This window comes from Leucopleurus acutus (genome assembly GCF_964270905.1).
Source record: "Leucopleurus acutus genome assembly, chromosome: 4".
NCBI classification, from domain to species: domain Eukaryota; kingdom Metazoa; phylum Chordata; class Mammalia; order Artiodactyla; family Delphinidae; genus Leucopleurus; species Leucopleurus acutus.
Genome location: NC_139146.1, coordinates 141,161,709 through 141,186,712, shown reverse-complemented (window position 1 = coordinate 141,186,712; position 25,004 = coordinate 141,161,709). Strand labels below are relative to the sequence as shown.

The 25,004-nt window shown below is 34.8% G+C and overlaps 1 protein-coding gene across 1 annotated transcript in view; it reads right to left on the bottom strand.

The window, feature by feature from the left end:
• STPG2 (sperm tail PG-rich repeat containing 2) overlaps positions 1-23,809 on the bottom strand; it is a gene marked incomplete at its 5' end in the record, with an annotated part of 261,353 nt that extends 237,544 nt beyond the window's left edge. The window contains 4 exon segments of the mRNA XM_082838444.1: positions 7,517-7,681; positions 16,272-16,300; positions 16,303-16,377; positions 23,701-23,809. Coding sequence (XP_082694570.1) covers positions 7,517-7,681; positions 16,272-16,300; positions 16,303-16,377; positions 23,701-23,809 — 378 coding nt within the window.
• Positions 23,810-25,004: the final 1,195 nt, after the last annotated feature.

Below are 25,004 nucleotides of genomic sequence, written 5' to 3'. Positions count from 1 at the left end.
AAAAGCATTACTCCTTATTCCCACCAGGAATATTTCCAGCACTGTAAGTGGTCTTAATGTGCTTAGTTTATTGATATGCAGATTCCTTCTAATGAACTACAACACAAAGAGCAGAGAGGTATTTCCCCTCTTCACTGATCAGCTTTAACACCCTATGAAGCTATAACACTATAAAGCACCCAATCAAAGTAAGACACTGATATTATTATTATTGTTGTTACTGTTATAAATAGGTTGTCTAGTTGATATATGATCCCCAAGCCCAGACCCCTGTCAGTCCTAGGAGGAACAGAGCTATGAAAAAAATTGAAAGGGCTATCCTACCAATCTCTCTAATGCATAGGGTATACACTGCCTTAGCACTTCTGAGTGTAACACAAAAGGAAATAAGGCAGTCAGATCATCCAAAGGCTTTGGGTCTGGGGGTGCAGAGACAAACACCATAACAACTAGCAGAACAGCACAGAAAAATAGCACAGACTTGACATGTCCAGCAGAGCAGCAGATGGTAGTTAGAGGAGTCCTGGAAGAAACCACGGCATCCACTAGAGTAGCTGAAAAGCAGCCCATTCCTTTGGGTCAATGGCAGCTCTGAAGACTGCTGCACCCCACAGAGCTTCAAGAAAGGAAAGAATGATCAGCCATGCAACACTGTTTTGCTAAAATAAGTGTTCTAGACCATCTTTCAAATGAAATTACTTAATAGAGGCATGGATTTTAAAAGTACATTCACAGTTTTGATGGCAGAAAGTGAAAATTTTTTCACTCGTACTTTATTTTTACTTAGAAATGAAACAAAGTTTCATAATTGTGAAGATTTTAGGCTTAGTAAGTAGTGAAATAAATGTAGAACTCTCTTCTTATATAATAAATATAGCCATGTTAGATATGCCAGATATTTTCTATATTTCAGGCAGGAGCATATCTAATATATTGATTTACTATAGCCTATAGATTTGTAAAAATAAAATCAGTATTTTAAAACAGCATTTTGACAAATCATCTTTAACATTATATTTTTATACCCTAAAAAGTATAAGTTACAATTTTATAGTAATTCTTCTACACAGCATTTCAAGAGAAATTATATCCAAGTAGAATTATGTCTAAGAAGCTTTCCTCAGGTTAATTATTGTGATTTTGCAGGTCAACTGTTTAACAATTCTTAAGGTAATCCAGCAGAAAGACTATGCACACACACATACATAAACACACACCATTCAAGACACCAGCAAAATCCTTTTCCTGTGTATACGCTGAAATTAATTTCATTTAAACCATGTGAACTACTTAACTCACTAACCTCTACAGTTCTCAGGTAAATGTTTAATTGGAAATTTAATTTAAAAGACTTTTAAAAATACAGATAGAAAATAAGGAACAAATTGACATACTCAACTCTGAATCACACTCTCCTTATGTCAAGAAGTGTTGACAACAGATGTAGAGAACAAACGTATGGACACCAAGGGGGGGAAGTGGGGGCAGCTGGGGTGGTGGTGGTGGGATGAATTGGGAGATTGGGATTGACATATATACACCAATATGTATAAAATAGATAACTAATAAGAACCTGCTGTGTAAAATTCAAAAAATAAAAATAAATTAAAGGGATGTGATATTAAAAACAAACAAACAAGAAGTGCTGACAATACCATCTACAAGGTCATCGTCAAGCTTGGAAAATCATTAGCAAATAAAATATGACATAATTGAAGCAAACTCAGCACGGAGGTGCATTATTTTAAGTGAATGATGTAATATAACTTGAAGAATTGCTAACTGCTACTTTCACTGGCAGTGAAATCGATGAAGAAGGGGCTATGCAACATTCTTCTCATGTCTTTTCCATAATTAAGTGTGGAAATAGAATTTGTGAAGAATTAAAAGTCCCAAAGCGTGGCAGTTCAAAACACTGATGGACTGCATTCCACTGTGGCAGCACACAGGTAGTTCCCAGCATGTTATCATTAGCAAATACGTCAGTGTCATAATTCCAACCACAAACTTTGCTTGTGAAATCCACCTCTGAAAAGCAGACTTCTAATGGTTACCTGAGCTCTTCTTTTGAAAAAGAGAGAGAAGCTAAATTTTCTAATTCAAAATGTTATACAAAATAATGTATATAGAGGATTTCTCTTTACAGATTAAATACAGCTAAAAATTACCATTTGTTGGCTAGAGTCTTATACAACTTGTAATTTCAGAGTTGCTTCTATATTTAAGCTACATAAGATACCTTCAGCAGATGTTATTTCAACAGTTCAGGGAATAATCACAATAATTACCTATCTGTTGGATTATTTTCTCAATTTTCTATTAATGTTCACATCTGGAAACTGAGCCCACATATAGTATTATCTCAAAAAGCAGCTAAAGAGATACATAGAATTACCAGAAATTTGGATAATACTTGAATTAACATTACTACAGTATCAATTTCATAATAGTCTGTGAGGCACCTGTGTTTTTATTTTCCCCTGCAGGAAAAAACAAGAAAATTAAGCCTTCAGCTACTGACCTTTGCTACCCTACCTCTAGTTTTTCTCTCAAATTCAAGATGGAGATTTCAGAAAATATCACAATTCAAATTAAGCTTTGTTGAATCTTCTTGAATATTAACCACTATGTCTTTAATTTATACGTGAAACTATGTTTTTACAAACATGTTTTCTTAAATTTGATCTAGATTTTTATTCTAATAAATACAAATTGGATTGAATCAGTAATTACTAAAATAGGTCATCAAATTGGACCTATTAAAATTGTAGAATAAATTTTCTTATTGTTATTTCTCTCTTCTATGAATAATAATGTAGCCAGAAAGAAATCAAATTTTATATGTTAAAGTAATGTTTATTCATACATGAAAAAAGTTTTGCACATCTAGCTTGGAGGCATTATTCTGGCCTTTTAAAGGATGATACATTATTCTGAAACAAAGAAATAGCATATACAAAAAATATAATTTTAAAGCAAGAATAACATTTTGGGATTTAAGTTAAGAATAACAGAGAACTGTTTAAGCTGAAACCAAGGATCAATGACTACTGTGAAAAAGAAATACTAGTTCCAATATATAAAACCAAAGTTTTTCCCAGGATATTTTAGATCAGAAAACTTAGCACAAAGAGCTTAAGTAACCTGGCCAAAGACAAATAACTATTAAGTAGTGAAGCTAAGAAATAAACACAAGCAGTCCAGTTCCATTACACTACCTTTCATAATTGTCCTTTACCTTGGACAGAATATACTGATATTAGACCACAGGACTTCCATTAATTTCAATGTAATTTTTACAGAGTTATCTCCATTGTTCTTCTGAGCATATCTTACTCAAATACCTAAGATACTGGCACTGTCTGTGGATGAAAACTAATTATTTTTATATTAACAGGATGATAGGATAGTCAAGGCCTGAAAAACCAGGCATGGCATTGACAGGGAGAGCAAAATACTCCTGGGATAAAAGACCCTATAGCCAGAAAGAAATGGGAATTCTAAGGGTGTGAACAGGAGATATATCTATAACTTACAATATCTTTACTCTCCATTTTATCAGAGGTAAGTTGGTTATTCATAAGTTTTATAGTATGGAGCAGTCTATCAGGTCTTCAAATACCTGTATTTGAAGATAAAATGTATTATCTCTAGTGTGTTCTATAATCAATAGAAATTTAAAAGAGGAGTTACAAACTAAAATACCAGCCTGTCTATTTACCTTTACCTTTGTACTTTAATTCTTTAAACAGAATGTGAGTTATTGTCTAATGAACTTTTCATTTCATCCTAAGGAACTCCAGTATTTCTTTTAGAGGGTGTACTACAGACAAAATCTATCAGTTTCTGTTTATCTGGGAATGTCTTAGTTTTGTCTTCATTTTCAAAGAATAGTTTTGCTGGTTATAGAATTCTCGATTAGCAATCTTTTTTATTTCAGTACTTTGAATATATCACCTCACTGCCTTCCAGCCTCCATGGTTTCTGATAAGTCAGCTGTTAATCTTCTTGGGGATTTCTTGTCACTTTTCTTGCTGCTTTCAAGGCTTCTCAATGTCTTTGGCTTCAACAGTTTGATTGTGATATATCTAGGTGTGCATCTCTCTGAATTTATCCTATTTTCAATCCCATGAGCTTCTTGTATGTGTAGATTGTTTTTCATCAAGTTTGGGATGTTTTCAAGTTATTATTTCTTCAACTATTCTCTCTGCCCCCTTTTTCTTCTCTCCTTCTTTGACCCTCATTATGCATACGTTGGTATGCTTGATGGTGTCCCCCAAGTCTCAGATGTTATGTTTATTTTTCTTCATACTTTTCTCTTCCTGTTCATCAGGTTGCATATCAATTGACTCGTCTTCAAGTTTGCTAATTCTTTCTTTTGCCAGTTCAAATCCACTAGTGAATCCCTCTAGAGAATTTTTCATTTCCATGATTGTACTTCTCAACTCCAGAATTTCTACGTGGTTGTTTTTTATAATTTCTATCTTTATTGATACTGTCTGTTTGGTGAGACATTGTTTTTATATTCCCCTTTAATTATTTAGATATACCTTCCTTTATTTACTTGAATATATTTAAAATAGTTGATCTAAAGACTTTGTCTAATAAGTCCAACATCCTAGCTTCCTCAAGAACAGTTTCTAATGATTGCTTCTTTTCCTATGTATGGGCCATATTTCTGTTGTTGTTGTTTTTGCATGTCTCATAATTTTTTGTTGAAAACCAGACATCTTAGATAATATAATGTGGCAACTCTGAAAATCAGAATCTCCCTCCTGACCCAAAGGTTTATTGTGGGTTTTTTTGTTTAGTGATTTCTGGACTAATTCTCTAAATTCTGTATTCTCTGTCATGTGTGTCCACTAAAGTCTCAGTCTGGCTAGCTGACTGGTCAGGTAATCGTTGGACAGAGGTTTTCTTAATGCTTTGAATGAGTAGGTCTTCAACCTTTGCAGAGGTGCACTGTGCATGTGTTGAGACACACCTTCAACACTCAAGTAGGCAGTTTACAAGTCTGTCTTAGCTTTCACTTCCCGAAGGTCACATAGAGGTAAGAGCTTTGTACCTTCTCAAGTCTGGTTTTTGAAGTGATGGGTTAGCAATTCTGAAACTACGTTCAGTTTTTTACAAGATTAAGCAAATAAGTAAATATACTTAGTATAGTGGGAACCAGGTTTCTCACTGTGGGAGAAGGGAGATCAAACACAGAAAAGGAAATACAAGAATAAACATGTGGCACTGAACTGGAATTAGAGATATCAATATAAGCTCAAAGTTTTTAATAGACAGATAAGAAAAAGTATAGATTTCTAACTTTGCCCATTGAGATGGCCTAGAAGGAATGATACCCCAAATGTACCTAGTGTACTGATCTTGTTTTGAAATATCATTCTCCACTAAATGAAAGTAGAGCTCCTTGAGGAAATGACTGATTCCAATGATTGTGGCAACGGAAAAAATAAGATGAACCTGCAACATTTTATTGTGCCATAAAATAAAGAAATGCTCAAAGAATGATGGAGATATGTCAAAAAGACACAACAAGCAGACTGCAAGGGCTCCCAAGGGTCAAATATTAGATCATTTTAACCTCAAAATAAATAGTGAGAGTAGTGAATTACAACCTTTTCAGTAAAACAGGAATTCATGAACCCATACTGATATAAATACATAAATGGAAAAGAATATAAAGCTGTTCTTTATAGTAAGTAAAGTGCCAACAAAAAATATGTTAAAGAAAATATGACATTAGAAAACCACCATTTGATAAACATCACAGTAAAATTGATTCAGGCATCATCAATGGATGTTAAACTAATAGGTGAGAGTTTGATAAGGAATAGGATATCTACTCATTCTTAAAGTAACCTCTCCAAAATATTTATAAATTTTTAAAACTAGTAACTTTACAGTAGATAAAACCAAAAGACACCCCCTCAAGTTAACATCACTAACTACGGGATAAGTAAACGTCCTGCGCCTTTTTATGTGATACACTGAGTAGGATGCTTCACTTATGTAGCATTCCTGCTAAAATGTATAAACTCATCCTAATCATGATAAAATATACACGAATCCAAAACTGAGACATATTCTACAAAATAAACAGCCTGTACTCTTCAAAAAGTCAAGGTTACAAAAGACAAAGCAAGACTGAAGAACTGTTCCCAATGACAGGACCCTAAAAAGACACGACAACTAAACGCAACTTGTAATACCAGATGGACTCTTGATCAAAACTCATTTTTTAAAGACTACCATTGAGATAATTAGTAATATTTTTAAAATATCTACAGATCAGATAATAGGATTATATGAATGAAATTTTTCTGATTTTGATAATTACACTGTGGTTATAAAAGAGAATTCTTGTTCTTAGAAATTTTACATTAAAAGTATTTAGGAGTAAAGGGGCATCATGTCTTAAATGTACTCTGAAATTGCTTAATTAAAATAAGAATATAAATATAGAGGGGAAATGATAAAGCAAATGTGATAAAGTGTTAACTGCAGGATCTAAGTGAAAGGTATATGGGAATTATTTGTATTATTCTTGTAACTTTTCTATCAATCTGAAATTATTTCAAAATTAAAAATTTTTTTTTTAAAAAGAAACTCACTAATTGGAAACAATGAATGGATTAGATCTAGTATATTGATACAGCTAAATCTAGAAAATATAACATTAAGTGAAATAGCAAGCAACCTGCATGCCAGATGATAACATTTACTTAAATGTTTTAAATAATACAATACATATTGTTATTTATATGTAGTTAAGATTTACTGTTTACTTTGGCAAAGGGAAAAGAATGGAGGGAGGGAAATTGGGTAGGGTAATAATTGTAATAATATATTTATTTTAAAATATAGCTAATTTGAGTGTAATAAAATTTTAATATGTGTTATATGAGATGGTGGGTACATGGTTATCTGTTTTTATGTTTGTTCAGGTCAATGTGCAATTATATTAATTATAATAAAAATATTTTAGGAATAAAAACTTAACAATTCAAAGTATCTAAGACTCCAAAATACCCCAGTATACCTATTGCCAAAAACCAAATGGTTTCATAAGGTGCTTAAGCCTAAGCTTAAACTATTAAACTATTTCCTCTTTTTCCTGGATACAGTTAGACTGTATTTCCCAGGCTCCTTGGCAGTTAAGTGTGTCCATGTGCCTGAAATTTAACTCCCAGGCCTAGCCTACAAAAAACCCCCACTACCAGTTCTCTGTCCTCTTTCCCCTTCTGCCAGCTGGATACAGAGGACACCAAGGCCTTTGGAGATGACAGTAAAATGAATGGAATAAGCCTGTGTCCCTGAATCTCTACATGGAGGAACATCTCTTATCAACAAGAAATGTCCATATGAATGAGGAAAAAAAGAATTTCTGTTGCATTAAGCCACTGAGATTCGGGGGTCTATCTGTTACTGCAGTTAGTATTACATTAACTAGAACATGCATAATCATAAACAGTCTTCCAACTGTCAATGTGAAATGTATCATACTTACAAATTGAGGTTTATAGTATGCTGGACCTAGTGTACTGTCAATAGCAGGTGGAAAATGTTTTGTGATACTGCCATCCTCATTAATATGATAACCATATGACCGTCCACAAGAAGGAATCGAAGGAACATCAACACTTCTGGAAACTGTAAGTGCACTTGACATTTTCTGTTAAAAAAAAAAAAAAAAATTATATTATTTACTCAAAGGCAAGAAAAGGAATGAATAAACAAATATTAAAATTTACTAAAAGACAACTATTCAATATTGACTTTATGAGTTTTATAATATAAACCAAAAATGTTTGCCTGTAAAAGTAATTTAAAAGAGTGAATTCAAGTCTTACCTCATAATATAAACCAAGATTTAACCAAACTACTATTAAATAGTAACATAAACCATAATATAAACTACTGTTAAAGCCATTTTTAGAGATAAGGAATCTCTCACCTGGCTCAGTTATTTATCTTGCTTACTATAGCAAGCATGAGTGATTCCAAAAACAGGCATTCATTCCTACAGTCACATCAGCAATCAGCAGTTCAAAGTGCTTACTTGTGCTATGCTATCATAGTATCTGCCAGGTAAAAACAAACTTTATATTTTCTGTAAAATTTTCTGGCTTCATTCCTTTCCAGCTCCTGACTTACCTTCATCTTACCGGTGCCCTGCATAAATATCCTAATTTTGCAGACCATGTAGCAAGGAAAATGTCTGATATGATGCTAAATGGAAATTTAAAATATAAAATTGAATTTATTACTATAGCTATGTAAGTTATGTAAAATTATATGTAAGTGTATAAAATCATATACATATACGATTTGATACTGAAAAGAACTATGCAAAAATCAACAGAATTATCAATGTTAGAGTCAGAAGTTTTAAGGTGCTTATCCTTTTTTCAAAATTTCCTTTAATGGAAAACATTTTATAATTTAAGTAAAAACAGAAAGGAGTAACATATATTAGAAATACCAGTACAGAATACATCAAATAAAATACTGGCATTTAAATAATTTAGTAATACAAAAAATTACTTATTAATATATTTATAATAGATATATTTAAAATAGATAACCAACAAGGAAAAAATGAAGGGAAGCTCATATATTCATTAAAAAATAAAAATAAATAGAGTCTGCAACTTCTATCCAAAAAAAGAATATATTGATCCTCTGTAGGTTTTAAATAAATAAATAAATGCTAGAGTTGACTGCACACATGCCCAATATACAACTGTGTCATAAACATACTATCACCGGCAGAATTTCACTTTTTTTTATCATTACAGACAACTATTAAGCAGTTTCAGTGATACTTATGAGACTGGTTACCAAATTAAAACAGGAAAGTATTGAATGGCCTCCCCTCCATTCACTACTTTCAAAAATTATTTGCATGATGTCAAGACTTTCCAAAATGTAGCCCCAACCTTAGTGAATGGTTCTTCAACATCCAGTTTGTAATATCCCTAATTCCCTCCAACAACTATCTACTTCGGGCTACTAGTAAAAATTTTTATTAAAATAGCATTTCATCAACTGTTTTGTGCTGAATTCCATTCATTACTTCCCTGTTACAGTTATAGATCCCAGGGAGCAGTGATTTATCTTCTAAGTATTATCAGTGCCTAGCATTATGTCTGGTTCACATACTCACTCAAAAAATATCTGATAAACACTTTCATGAGTAAATGAACATTTACTTTGTCCACACACATGAAAGAGCTGATATTTAAGTATACTTATAAACCTTAACCTTATTGTCATTACACTGACATTATTCAACTGAGTACTTAGCCCTAAAATATATCCTCCTAAACAAAGAACTGATTAAAATTTAATTAATATGAGCTATGTGAAGTTGTCATGGAAAGAGGAGAGGGAACTATGCTAAATAAACTATGACCAAAATCTGCTAGATTTTATTAATTATTTCAAAGGGGTAGGCTTTTGGTGTAAAGATTATTCTTTATATAACACCAATGTACCTTTCCAAACATATCACCTGCTAATCTCCTACACAAATTCTTCACTCCAGTCAAAATAATCTCATTGTCCTCCATAAGATCCCACTTCTCTATCTGCACTCATGTAGTCGTCCTCCATGCCTAGAATGCATATTCCAACCCTATTCTTCAAAGCCAACCTCCTCTATAAATCCCCTACAAATTAGACTCTCTCATAACATTGAGTTGGCCGAAAAGTTCGTTCAGGTTTTTCCATAAGCTGTTATGAAACACATCTTCTTCCTTTAAATTCCTATGGCATTTAATCACATGATCATTCACTTAGCACCTGTCACATTTCATCTTGCATTAGTAATGATCTAAATTATCTCTCTCATCTAAATTTTGAGCTTATTTATTTCAGGAGTCATGTTTCAAATTTCACGGTATTATTAACAGTACTTACACAGGAGTTTCCTCTATATAGAGAGGTAAACCACTCAGCCAGTTTTTTAAATCTCCCTTACTTTCTGTTCACCACAGACATTAGAAGAGATTATATTATAGATTTATCAAAAGCAGAAGTGAAGTCAAATATTAACATGGTTAAAAACTAAAGTTTATAAACACCAAATATTCATTTAATTATAAATACAATATGGATACTAATAAACCTACTAATTTTTATGGTAAGTTTTTTAAATGTACTAATCACATAAAACAGTAAACCATTTCTACTTTATTTTAATTTAAAAAAAGGCCTTAGAAGCATAATTCAAAATAGCATGTACTGACTGAAGACGCTCTTTAGCCTCTAGTATTTTTCTGTTCATAGCTAACGTTCCAGGATAAGACTGATCATAGCTTGCTGGCCCTGGACCATCTGAAATAACTTCTTAAAACATTTCTCCCAGTTTTGTAGACTTTGGCCTCCTTTTATATTATACTAAATTGTAGAGAAAAAATGAAATAAAAGAAACACTTTAAAATTAATACCTATTTGATAAATATTACATATTAATATGAATATTAATAGTTTTAAAACTCAGCCTGAGAAAGTTAAGGCTCTTGACTGAAGACAACTGTCTAATGAGAGAGGGTAATAAGAAAGGATGACAATTAGAGCTGTCAGTTTTAATGCTGAACTCAAACTAAAATTTACTGTACTTTGAACACTCTAAGAGAATGCAACACTCAGTTTTAAAACAGGAATCAAACACAAAGGAATCTCCAAAGCTGTGAAGCAAGAATAAAGAGTGTATGCTTATGTTTACAGGCCCCTGGAGAATTTATACGTCAGAAATGAGCTAAAAATGCTCGTATTGGAGGGGAAAAGCAAACCTTCCAAGCTTGTTTAGGATTAATTATTTTCATGAATAACATTTTGGTCATTTCCAGAGATGTTTACACAGTTTTATTGGCAACAGCTTAGTTTTATGCTCAGAGTAGTTTTAAACATTGTTTATTGCAGAGAAGAGTCCTGGGAGGAATTGTCCATGGCTCTCCATGTCACATATCTGGATTCTCCAGAATCTGAAATTTATCAACTGGTTAATAGCCAGTTAATTCAAATAAAATTCCATCATACTAGTTTCACTAAACAGTCACAGTTCAATCATTGCAAAGATGATTCATAGTAACACTGGGTTGGCCAAAAAGTTCATTCGGGATTTTGTACGCTGTTACGGAAAAACCCAAACTTTTTGGCCAACCCAACAGTTGTTGGCATTTGATTGATCAGATAAGGTTTTTTTGTTATTGATTTACCAACAGGCCTTTTCACATGACGTGTACATGTCAGTTGTTCACATTCACTATTAACTGAACCTATCTTTAGTTTGCACCTTATTCAGCTTTATTCAGCTTTTAAGAAATACACAAAAGAGGTCTTTTTTAAAACATGAGTCAAATTAGATAGTCAATTAGCTACTTGATTACTGTTTTAATAAGATCACAATTCTTATGTTTAAAGAGTTTGGATCTATAAGAGTAGACTTTAATGATTTTGTAAAAAAATTAACAAGTTAGATTAAATAATAAAATCATGTGAAAAGAAAAGATCTCCTCAAATTTTCATTCTTTGCAAGCCATTACTATAGTCTCTACGATCTGACATTTCAAACTGCAATTTGAACTTATACTGAATACTTCAACCGAGGATAGTAAAATCAATTTGATTTTTTTTAACTGTGTACAAATTAACCAGGATTTTTTCAGATTATTCATAATTACCAATTCTACTATTTTACAAATGGTTACAAAAGGAACTTTCATATGTCAGATAAATGACCCAAAATTATATTACTAAGTAATTATACATTTTATATAAAAACCTGTGATACAATGGTCTTAGTACTTCTTGAGAACTGTGCTTTGTCTATATGCAATGGCTATTTGATGAATTTTTATATTGTCAGCAATCTCTCAGCTCTACAGGAAGCAGAGTCTCATATGAAGTGTGAGGCCATGCACTGTATCACCTGTGATAGACTATCATTCAGCTCTAATGAGATGTATCTCTCCAATCAAAAATCAAACCTAATCTGGACATCTATTCCTAGGCCTAGCTAGTGAGAAATAAGAAATAAACTATTTATCTGGACCCAGGGAAGACATCCCCTCATCTAGAACCATTCTCATGTAACAAGGAACAAAACGGTATCTGCCATGCAGAAACAGGTCTGAAACTAGAAGACAACCAGAAAACATAAGTGACATTTATACTGAACTTCTGGAGTGGGAATCATCCTAGGAAACAGGATATGAACAAAACAAATTACGTGACTTAATAAGTTAATTATCAAAGGATCAGAAGCTTGTACTTTGTAAATTTGATTCTTCTGCTTCTTTTATTTTCTGAATTTCCTTTATGTTCTTTTCTACTAAGCAAATTTCCTTTATGCTCCTTTCTATTTTTCTTTTCCTTTTGAAAAAAATTAACATGCTTCAGATATGCTAAAGGAACAAAGGAAATTGTTTTGCCTATAACTGGACAAGAGCTATAAAGGCAAAACTTATATCCCCAACCCCAACTTGTGAATAATGGCCACAATCATAGCCAAAGTGAAATAACCATAAGAGGAAGAGAGAAATAGAGGAGACCAAATAGGGGAAAAGAATTTCAACTCCCAAATATTCAGCTTTTATAAAAGCTTCAAGTATTCTGTATTTAGCAGTGGAGGTGGGCCCTCACAAATACAACCCACATTTTTGGTTTTTTAAACTTTCATGTGAAGTCTCCAAATAATATTTACTAACTAACTTCTGATAGAAAGCAACATGTCAACCTATGCTTCCAAAAGAAAAGTATAAAGATAATTTGTTAAATACATGCATTAATTTCCAGTAAGATTATCCCTTTGATTATTATCTAATATATTAATTATTTACAGAATATGTAACCTATGTCACATTACAAATATGTTTCCTAATTCAGCTATTTAAAATGAAATGCCCTGGGCTTCCCTGGTGGCGCAGTGGTTGAGAGTCCGCCTGCCAATGCAGGGGACATGGGTTCGTGCCCCGGTCCCGGAAGATCCCACATGCCGCAGAGTGACTGGGCCCGTGAGCCATGGCCGCTGAGCCTGCGCGTCCGGAGCCTGTGCTCCGCAACGGGAGAGGCCACAACAGTGAGAGGCCCGTGTACCGCAAAAATAAATAAATAAAATAAAATGAAATGCCCTTTATTTTTCAAATAGTATGATAAATTCACACTTCTTGAACTTCTAAAAGTTCTGCAAGAATTTAGCCTAAAACTACAAAAAAATCAAGAGCAACTATGTAAATAAGTAATGTCATTTTTTTAAACAAAGGAAATCAATCATCTCCTGGCACTTGTTTATAATTTTAAGAAGAAAAGTAGAGAATACCAGAACTCTTTTTCTTAGATCATCTATTATACAAAAAAGCACACTTCCTAATTTCTTATTCTTGAAATCCAAGAAATGTACCCAATTTGGAATAAAATAAAATTTGATCTAAATTGCACTTTATATTATTTTACATGAACTGACTAAAATCAGTATTAATATAAAATAACACTCCAGGGCTTCCCTGGTGGCGCAGTGGTTGAGAATCTGCCTGCCAATGCAGGGGACACGGGTTCGAGCCCCGGTCTGGGAAGATCCCACATGCCGCGGAGCAACTAGGCCCGTGAGCCACAATTACTGAGCCTGCGCGTCTGGAGCCTGCGCTCCGCAACAGGAGAGGCCGCGACAGTGAGAGGCCCGCGCACCGCGATGAGGAGTGGCCCCCGCTTGCCGCAACTAGAGAAAGCCCTCGCACAGAAACGAAGACGCAACACAGCCAAAAATAAATAAATAAATAAATTTTAAAATAAAATAAAATAACACTCCAGCATCTTGATACCTGTCACATTTAACAAATTTGAAATCTACCTATTATGTTTTTTTATTACATTTCCCTCTTGGAATACCGGAGTTACAGATCAGGCTTAATGAGGGAAATACTGGTAGAACTAGGGAGCCCATATACCCATAATATGCTGGTCTGGTCTGTGAACCATGGAGTGTAGGCAGGAGTGACACTTCTAACGATTAAGTCTAATGTCCCACTATTTACTGTTTTGCTTTTTGTGCTTTAGGCTCTAGTTTTCTGAAAGTTTTAAGATGCCACGGAGAAGCAAGACATGTTTCCCTGAATTGGAAGTTGAACGACCAACTGGCCATTCCAGGTTCTTTATGCTACCAAGCAGAAAACGAAATAAGGTTTGTGTACTGGCTGGGGTGATTAACCCTGACCCGGACAGAAAAACAGGACTAATGAGAGCCAAGAGGAGTGTGGTGGGATGGAACATAGGGAACACCCTGCAGAGCCTACTAAGTAAGCCAGTGAAAATGTAAGAGCAAGTTTATTTAAAGGTTAAAAAGCAAGCCTAAGAACCAAGAGCTGAGACGCCTTAGATCTGAAGAGTCTGGTGATCCCACTAAGCTTAGAACTCTACTGGATAAAGTTCTTGTTGAAGACATGGGGAACATGGAATGAGTAACGGAAAAATCTTAAGCTACCTGTAGCCTCGTGATCAGTTACAGAAACAGAACAGGTCCCCACCTGTATTTCCTTGCTGCATACAACACTTTCATTTTCCCTCTATTTTTTCCCCTTTCTATTATAAAATGGCAACACTAATAATGGTTAAAATTTATTGAGTGCCAACCATAATAAGGCACTATTCTAAATGCTTATTAATATACTTAATCCTTAGAAAAAGCCTACCAAGTTATTACCCCTACTTAATAGATGAGGAAAGTAAGACCCAAAGAGATTAAGTGGTTAAGATTAAAACTCACAGCTAGTAAGCAGCAGAGATGGATTTTGAATCTAGGTAGTCTAGTGCTAGCTCCAGTCTAGCTCCACAATCCTAACCAGTTCTTTATAATAGCTCATGTTATATTTACCATTGAATCTATAAGTTGCAGAATAATGAAACAGGAATATTCAAGAACAAGAAATAGCCTAAATCTAGAGATCCAGGATTCATTTAGCAGTGACACTGTAATACCAGCTTTGAATGCAGTAGCTAGATACTAATTTGGCTCCTTCCGGGAAGGAAAATTATACATAAAATAATTGCACTTTTAAAATTATATATATGGGAAGAAGTGTGTGTATGTTGTGTGCATGAGAGAGAACTAGGCAGTCAAGGGGTGAAAAATAATGGAAATCTATTGTTTTTATCTGTCCAGCATCCCTTCTATTATCTGCTCATAACAGCATATTTGCCACCCTTGGGACAATCAAACCTCCCCTATATTTTGTGATTTTAAAGGAGCTTCTAAACACAGGAACCCCTGGCCCAGGAATCATAGGTGTGGGTCCATAATAAAACTGGACCAATCAGATTTTCCCCACTGGGGATTTTAATCGTGAGTGTCGTCACACATAAAAAGTGGAAGAAGTTATAGAATTAAGTTATCTAATGGCAGTTTCCCATTGAATGATGCAGAAGTTCTTACTACTGAAATACCTGGGATTATCTTAGTCCTATCCTTCTTTAAGTCCTGACTGCTCAATTCTTCCTTCAAGTCTATGAGCCACCCAAGTACCTTACCTATAAATATATGATAAACCTAGTATCTGTTTTAAAAATCCATTTTATTGCTTGCAACCAAAAACCCCTAACTGGTAGAATCATTGCCATTAATAACTGAGAAAATCTAATGTAAAAATTAAGGCATCAATGACTTGATCTGGGCCTTCAACAGGGGAGATAAAGGTCTGCTAGGGTCAAGTAGGAGTCATTATGAATGAGTACAAAATTTACGTGAAAAGGGAAAACTTGATATTAACGGTTATAAAGACTGGAGTTACAACCACTGTTTCTGAAGAGTGAAGATATTCTGGTCACAGACTCTTGAGAAATAGAAGACAATGGCAATAGCTATAGCTTTAGAATATGGCACACAAACCAATTCCTTCACTCTGTTGCCATCCTTATTCTACATATTTTGACCATCTGCACAACTTTCATGGGCCTTAATCAATTCAGTAGTCCTATTCTCCCATTCAGGAATCTCAAGGTCTATGAGGCATGTAACAATGTTTTATGTCTTATAGAATATGTGGATTAATGACAAACACCCAACCAGACAACCGACAGTGAACACATTTGTTTTTCTCTTATTCTAATTGCAAAATATAGATTGAAAGGTAAAAGAAGATCATATGAAGGGAAAATAAAATATGACAAATGACATGTTAGTCTATTAGAGGACATGTTAGTCTATTAGAGGAAGAAAGCATGATTTTTATTAACTCAGACAATTACAATAACTATTATAAATTTACCTGCACCTCTGAAACATTATAGTGACCTGAACAGCTTTCTCAGTGTTAGAGGCAACAGTAAAAGTACTTTCTCTGGCAGCCAAAGAAAGGAATGGTGCATAGCCACCTATGAAAGTAAAATCATATCACCGGCAGATAAGATAGGATTCTGATAATTTCAGAGAAAAAGCACTCAAAATGTATAAAATCATTTGGTAACCTCAACTGCTGAGACTGTATTATTAGAACTAATGTCTAGCCACAGAAGTTTTTGCATTTCAAAAATTTTATGTAAGAGCATAATTTGTATTAATATACATTAAATATAAGAACCTACAGAACTGGACTTACTAAACACCAGAAAAAATATCTAAAGAAAATAAAACAAGTCTTTTTTCTTCTAAGCATATTTGGTTGAGATGAAAATTGAAGTTCTATTTAACTGATAAAATATTTTCATCCTCAGAAGATCATAGTTTTATATATTGGAAAAACATATTAATTATAGAGAATAGCATATATGAATTTATAGGCAGAGCCTAGATAGAAATAATTTAGAGTGAGCTTACGGCAAGTAATTAATATGTTTCCTCGCTTTGGTACATAGTTGGCACTCGGTAAATATTTCTTGATTGCCTGACCCCAAACAAAGGTTTATAAATCCAAGATACAAGCAGAGATATACTCAGTAAGAAAACTTAGTAGACAGATTTAGTCTGCTGAAAGATTGATAAAAATTTTCAAGAAATATAGCAAGAAAATGAGCATAGTTTAATCAGCATAGATACTAAAGAAAAAATGACAGAAAATAGAGCAGCTATATTCAACAGGTAATAAAAGAATGAAAGTGAGGACTCAAAACTTGTGAGAATCTTGTACAACTAAGGACAATGTACACTATGCAGATTTATGGTGATAATTAGGACAGTTTAAAAGCTTGCTAACCTGGACTAATAATATATTTTTAAAACCAGAAATAATGTTTCTTTTGAGGCCTTCATGTATTAAAATGCAACTGAAATCAAAAGTCATTTATTTGTGTTGGGTATTAAAGCACAAAAGAGGTGAGTCAAATGCAGACCTTACCCTTAAAAAGCAACAACCTACTGAAGCATTAAGAAAAGTACTAAAATAATTTTAAACCTGGAAAAATATCTGAAGTGCTAAAAAATGCCCACAGGGTCAAAAAGAGAAGTTCTCAACCACACTGAGGTGATTAGAAAAAGCTTCATGAATGTTAAAACTCTGGGTGTTAATTTAGTGACTGATGGTTTGAATTTGCTACCCCAAAGCAAAAACAAACAAAGAAAACAACACAAGGACCATAACAGAAATCCTTAAAAGGAAGCCAAGTTTTGAGAAACCCAGGACAGCAGTTGAAATGTTCCAAATCAGGGTAAGCAACCAAAGAACAAGATACAGATTTCAATCAAAACACACATATAAGCACACAGAAACCAAGCCACAGATTATATACAGTGAATAGTGAAAACAACCAGAGAATGTTCTACCAAGCAGCAGGAAAATATGTCCTATACACTGGAGAAAAGTCAATGAAAACAAACACGTTTAGGAATGAGAAGATGGAATTAGCACAAAAAACATTAAATATCTATTATAAATATTCTTCATATGTTCAATAAGGTAGAAGAAAGATGAACATGATGAGGAGATAAAGATATAAAAAAGACCCAAATCAAACTTCTGAAAAGTATACTGAATGGGATTAACAACTAATTTTATATGGGTTAATAAGACATTTTTTCTCAATTCTTAATCACTTTAAAAAAAATTGACTGTTTTAATCAAAAATAATTTCAATTCATTGTGGCATTACAGCATATGTAGAAATAAAATATATGGCCACAATAGCACAAAGAATGAGATGGGGAAAACAGAAGCACACTGTTGTATGGCTCATATACTACACATGAAGTGGTACAATATTATTTGAAGGTAGATTGTGATAAGTTAGAGGTGTATATTGTAAACCCTAGAGCAACCACTAAGTAATAAAAGAAAGAGGTACAGCTAGTAAACCAATAGTGGAGATAAAAACAGAACCATTTTTGTAAAAACTCAAATCATTCAACTATGTTAGTGAAAGAAGAGAAAAACAAAGAACAGATGAGATAAATACATAACAAATAGCAAGAGATTAAATTTAAACACAACAATATTGATAGTGAAATTAAATGGAAAAGTTCTAAATGCCCCAACTAAAAGAGATTGTCAGATTAGATAAAAAAGCAAGACCCAACTTTATGGTGTCTATAGGAAACACTCTTAAAACATAAAGACACAGAGGTTAAACATAAAAGGATGAAAGAAGATACACCACGCATCCACGTATCAAAGAAAGCCGGAGTAACTAAATTAAAATCAGACAAAGCAGATTTTAGAACAAAGAATACCAGGAATAAGAGAGACATTTCATTATGTTAAAGGGGTCATTTCATCAATATGGTTTAATAATCCATAAAGAAAAGCAAGGAATTAATTGCCATAAAAATTAGAATAGTCCTTACCTGTAGGGGAGAGGGAAAGGGTTATGGTTGGAAAAGACAATTTTGCAATGTTGTATTTCTTTACTTGAGTATTCACTTTTTAAGTTATTTAAATTTTATGCAATTTTCTGCATCAGTATTTCATCTCACAATTAAAGGTATATTTTTTAAAATTTATGTTCATTTAGGTAATGTGAGATAGATATGAAAACTAAGAAAGCTAAGCTCAGGCTAGTTCTGAGGCAGCTGTCATCAGAACATGGCAGAGATTCTAACTGAATCTATTTAAAGAAACATAAAATGAATTGCAAAATACTGAAATTCATATAAAAATGGGGGGAAAAACCCCCACACAATAGCCCCATGTGTTCAAGAAAGCCAGTACTCATAAAATCTTCATTGAAGTTCCCCAATATTAATCACAAAAGAATCTTTCATCAATAGGTTAAAAGTTTGTATGAAATATTGAGCTCAAGTAAAACCACAAGAAAATTTAAATGTTTATACTAATAAGCTCCATAAGAGAAGGGACTTTTCTGTTTTATTCATAACTATATGCCTACTGTGTACAGTTAGGGTGACAAACTGTCTTAGTTTGCCCAGGACACAGGACTTGTAGGGCTAAAGTCAGGACATTCCCAGATAAACCAGGATGGTGGGTCTCCCTGTCATACTGTCATGCATATTAAACAATAAATACAGAATTAATAGGTGATATTCTAAACTACACCTTTAGTCATTCATTCAGCAATACTGAATGCTTTATTACATGTCAGAAAGAGGCAGTTAGGGTAAAATAATGAATAAGCTAAAACCCTTGCCTCAAATAGGGGGGAAGCCAAACAAATAAACAAACAATTACATTACTAACAGTGCTGCTAATAATTAAGATACAAAATATAGGAGAAGACGATTCTGGCACATTAGGGTTGGTGGAGTGAAAAATTTAAAGTCTGATTTGGGACATATGACTATACTGACATGTTAAGTTCCAACAATAAATGATGAATCAAACTGTCAGGTAGAAAGAAGAAATGAATATAGGAGAAGATAAGATTCGAGAAGAACGAAGTTCAATTTGAGATATATTAAGTTTGTGGCACCAACAGCAGAAATCAGACTGGCATGAAGCAATAAAAGTCAGTCTATTTTTTGAGAAAGAAGGTGGGAGGCGTGGGATAAAGGACAAGTTCTGCAGCCACAACTACTGTACAAAGCAAGCAGGGCATTCTTCATATAAAAGCAATAGCTAGATCTTTGAAACATACTCATCTTCAGGGACATCAACATTTATATAGCAATCACATACATATTTTATTTAAACTTAAATATAGAATTCCCTGAAATGGTCTCCCTAAATTCTGAATGGCTAATAAGATAAAACCATTATTGCCGGCATAAGCACATAGGCAGGAGTACAAGACCATGGACAGCTCATGCTTCTGTGGCAGATAAAACTAACTGCTTTCCCATCAAAGAAGAAATTTAGCAAAGAATATATTAAGAACCACTGTCACCCAGCCTAGATAACTAACATAGAACCAGGACAGATAACTAATATATGCTAACATGGGGTACCATTTGTTATGTAAATCAAGCTCAAAAAGCAATGAAATACTCCTTAGCACAATAATGCCAGGAGCAGTCACATTATTAAAAGGACTATGTTTTTATCATATCTTACTAGGCTGGTCGTTTATGGGAAAGCTTTGCTTTAATGAGATAAGATTTGCTTGCTTCTCAGATAATTTGCAAGAAAATCAGGAGCAGCTGTCACTAATCTGGAATCAGAATATCCATTATCTCGCCCACTCATGAAATCAGAGCAGCTGAGTCCTATTCCTTTCCGGCTGCAGATCCTGGGTAGAAATCCCTGATCAACTGGACAAAAGTCAAGGCAATGAAGTTTGAAAATTAACGTGGAAAGAATTTTCTGAGGAAAATATGAAGACAACACACTGGAGGACTGACCAAGCAGCCTATAGTAAGATGAAAATGATAATTAGAAGAGAAAGGTTGAGAATAAAGAGTATCTGCACCTTTCTTTTGAAGTTCTAAGACTAAGATCTTCTCCTCTTGTGTAATTCAAGGTAACAAGTAAATTACATAAAGTCCCAACATCGCTTTTCCTACATCATACTCTACAAAATTTCCCTGACCCTTAAATAAGTGTGTATACTTCTGTATAGTCCGGTGTTACTGACCTCAAAGAGGTGTAAAGCAGAATGTACCTAGGAAAGAGGTAACAGCTACTTTTAAATTATCTTGCCAGGGAATCCTGTAGAGAAATGACTAAAGAAACACCTATAACCTCTATTGATTATCATTATTACCATGTGAGTGCTGAGTATTACTAAAACAGGGTTCTATAGGATGCAGCTGCTCAAAGTTCCCAAATATGGAATTTCCTAGTTTCCTTCATAGGTCAACAAGGCACAATTCTATAAAACAGTAAAAGAAGGGCCTTGCAAACCCCAGTTACTGATCTCTAAGCAAAGTTCACACAACTCAAATTATGAGTTTTTAATTCTGCTATATGTAACTCATAAGATTTTTTTAAACTTTCTTTCGAGAATTATTGTTTATTTCTTTTACATACGTGTTAAGGTACTGAGCTAAAAACTGAGACTAACACAGTCGAGATCTTGGTTATTGCCCTCAATAATCTCACATTTTAATGTGACAGCCAGATAAGTTAACAGATAATTACAATATAGTATCAAGGTGCTTTGAGTCATTAGTAGTCAAAGAAGAAAGACCTGAGACAGAGTGGAGTCAAAAAACAACTTCACTTTACCCAAGTCTCAAAGAATAAGTAGGAATTAGCCAAGTAAGGAAAGAAAAGAGAGATACTCAGCAAAGGTAGCAGCAGGTACAAAGGCATGGAGGTGAATGAACATGAATTTATAGACAATGCAAAGTTGGAATTGCTGATATGTAGGTTAAGTGCTGGTGGAGGTGTGGTGCCTGGAAAGATCAGGTTAAGTGAGAGACCAGGTTAGGGATCATGAAGAATCTCATGCAGCATGTTAAGGAGTTCAGATTTTAACCTTAGTGTTAAAAGGAATTTTTTAAACAAATAACATAATTATATCTTAGGAAGATTACATTAGCCATAAGACAGAAGTTGTTAGAGGCTGAAACAGAGAAACCAGTAATATTTTATTGGTTAATTTCAGAATAAAAATAAGAAATCCCAAACTAAGTCAAGGGCAGTTAAATGAAGAAAGGGAACCAGTTTGAGAGAGAATGAGAAGAGAAAATCAATAAGTTCTAATGATCAATGGGAGTGACCAGTCAGAGGAAAAAAAAAGGAGTCTAAAATAATTCCAAAGCTAAAAGTTTATAAGCAACTGACAGGGCATTTTTTTTCAAAGGGGTCTGTGATGGTAGGGAAAATGATAAGTTCAGACACCTGGAATTTCAGATGCCAGAGACCACCCAGGGAGAGATGTCCAAAAGAAGTAACTGGCAATGCAAAGGCCTGATGATCAGGAGAAAGCTCATCTTAGAGATATGAATCACCTGTATCTCTAAAGACTGTTACGGAGTCATCAGAATCAGAATATAGACAGCAGTTGAAGCTATGGATTTGAATGAAAAAGTAAACATGAGAAAAGCAGCAAGCAAAGGATGGGAAGTACAGTATATAAACATTTAAAAGGTATTTAGAAAAATAAAAACCTTTAAAGAAGACTATGGAGGGTTGGTTGAAGAGCGGAAAAATGATACCAGATTCAGCATTTAACAAATGTTTACTAGGTCCCAACCATGTATCAGGCACTGTTCCAAGACAATAGTTGGAAAAAGAACCAGGAAAAAATGATGTTACAGACACCAAGAGAAGAAATATCTCTAAAAAGACAATGGTCAGTTGTGTCAAAATAAAATAATGATTGAAAAGTATCATAAGTGTTAGCATTTTCGGTGGTCATCGGTGGCTAATAAATTGGTAGGGAGTTAATGCTTATAAGGACTCAGCTGCATTAAATAAAGACACATAATAAGCTCCAAGAACACTGATATCAATAGCAGAAGCTGAAAAGCAGTAAAATTCAAGATTAAAACAATGACAAATGACAAATTTGTACTCCAAAGAAACTTAAATCAACCTAATACCCTAATCTCCTCAAACATGTTAACAGAATAGTGGATCTTGGCATTTGTTTAAAAATACAGGAACGGTGTGACAATAGGGAAAATGCAGGCTAACAAGGGAAAAAGTGTAATTTGGATGGTATTAAGCCCCACAAAAATCATCAGATTAGAAAAAGCAGAAAGCAAATTAGAAGTATTTATTAAAAGTCACCCCCAGCCACTAAAATTGCTAACAAATGAGAGCAAATAATTACTTAAATTATCCATTCCCACCCCACCTCTCAAAGAGTACAGCTTTTCTTTACACAATGTGGGATAAACAGGCTCTCGTTAAGTATATTGAAAAAGATGGGTATGGTAAGATAGGAAGCATCTACCTGAAAAAATACATGGGACTATCTTTAAAAGGTATTCCAAAACAGAAATATAAAAGTTATATCTCAGTAAATTAACGTTTCTCTGGTTAGTTAGGAAAGGTGTGTGAGGCAGGCAGGATTACAAAGAAGAGAGACAGAAAGCGGTAAGAATTACTCAGGAGATTTGGAGACTCACATAGTCAACGGGGCCAGGAAATAAAAATCCTAGATCTAATCTGTACCATTTAAAGTATGATGTGGACAGCCACTGTAAAATCAAGTCTTCGCCACACGCTTACTGGCCTTGTGAAATGCGACAAATTATTTTACCAGTTATCATCTGTAAAATAAGGATAGTATTTTCCCTGCCTACTTCATGTGTTATACTTATGAAGTGGTACTACAGTGTTTTAACTCAGGCGCACAGAAGCGGAGCAGGCTGAAAGTGAGGCGCCTGTTACAGAAGGCTTGCCTTTCTCTACACCTTACCTGTTGCCTGCTGCTTCAGGAAAGGTACCTGGTAGGATCCAGGACCCACATGATCCTCAGTGCTGCCAGCTCCAGCCAATCTAAGCACACGGGGAGCCCGAGCATACATAATGGAGTGGGGAGAAGGGTGGGCGGCTGCAAAGGGATTAAAAACAGGGAGGCTAGAAGAGATGTGGAGCAAAAAGAAGCCGTCAACAACTTCAGGAGGCGTGGGAAAAACTTCTGTAAATGGAGGTGCTAGCGCAGGGGCTATCGCCCCACCTGCTCATTGGTGTCAGAATACTCCCAGGTCGATTTCTAGCCGCGTGGAAAACTGAAAAGGAGCATGAGCACAGAGAAGTCTTCCCGCAGGTTCATCCGTTCACCAACCGAGAGCGGAAACGCTCCTCCAAGGAAGGAGGTTAAATAGTAGGCGCCCACCCCTCCGCTTCCGGAGCTGGCTCCGCCCATTTCTTTCCACCCAGAAGTCTCTGTGAGAGAGGTTCAAGCGCTTTTCCCTGGCCGAGCCCTGGGAGCATGCGCACCGAGCTGCACGCCTTCCCCACTCGCTCCGCCCCGCGCTCTTGGCGTCCTCCAGCAGAGGGCGGGGCCGAGGCCAGCTGTTCCTTTTATCGCGTTGCATCGCGATTCAGAAAAGCTCTAGAAAACGCTTTGGAAGGCGTTAGGGGTAATTTGACCGTGGTCCATTTCCCCTTTAAGTCAGGGCAGCTGAGAAGAGACTAGCAACTACTGTGAAAGAAAAGCCTTAGTGCAAAGGAAAATGCTTCCGCAGCCTCATCCCCAACTCCTACCACGACTATACTCGCACCCCAGGGGGAAAGCACTCTGACTTTATCCCATAGATAGTCCAAAGGGTGCTAAGAGAAACCCAGAAGGTGGTGGTGACAAGAAACAGAGAACCGGGGGAAGGAGACGAAGAACTCACCAACCGAAGCAATGCAAATTCAGGTAACTGAAAGCTGCTCCTGTTGTCAGATACCAGGCAACGGCAGCATTGATTTATTACATTGTGTATAAGAAGAGCAAAGACCTTGAAAAAGCGCAGTCCACCCCACTAAACCAAGGAGTCTCTTAACCTTAGGCGAAAGAAACCAGGCTTCTTCAAAGGCCTTAAGGAGTCTATGTCAGAATCCACCTAAAAGTTGTCTCAGGATTTTTTTGTTTTTTCCCAGCAAGGATTCCATCCAGATTCTAACCATTCTAAAGGCTTAAACAAATCCTATCCTATCTTGACCATGCCTTACCCCCAAATGAGCTACAGTACTTTAATGTGTTCCTACTACAAATTTGTACTTATTTATACT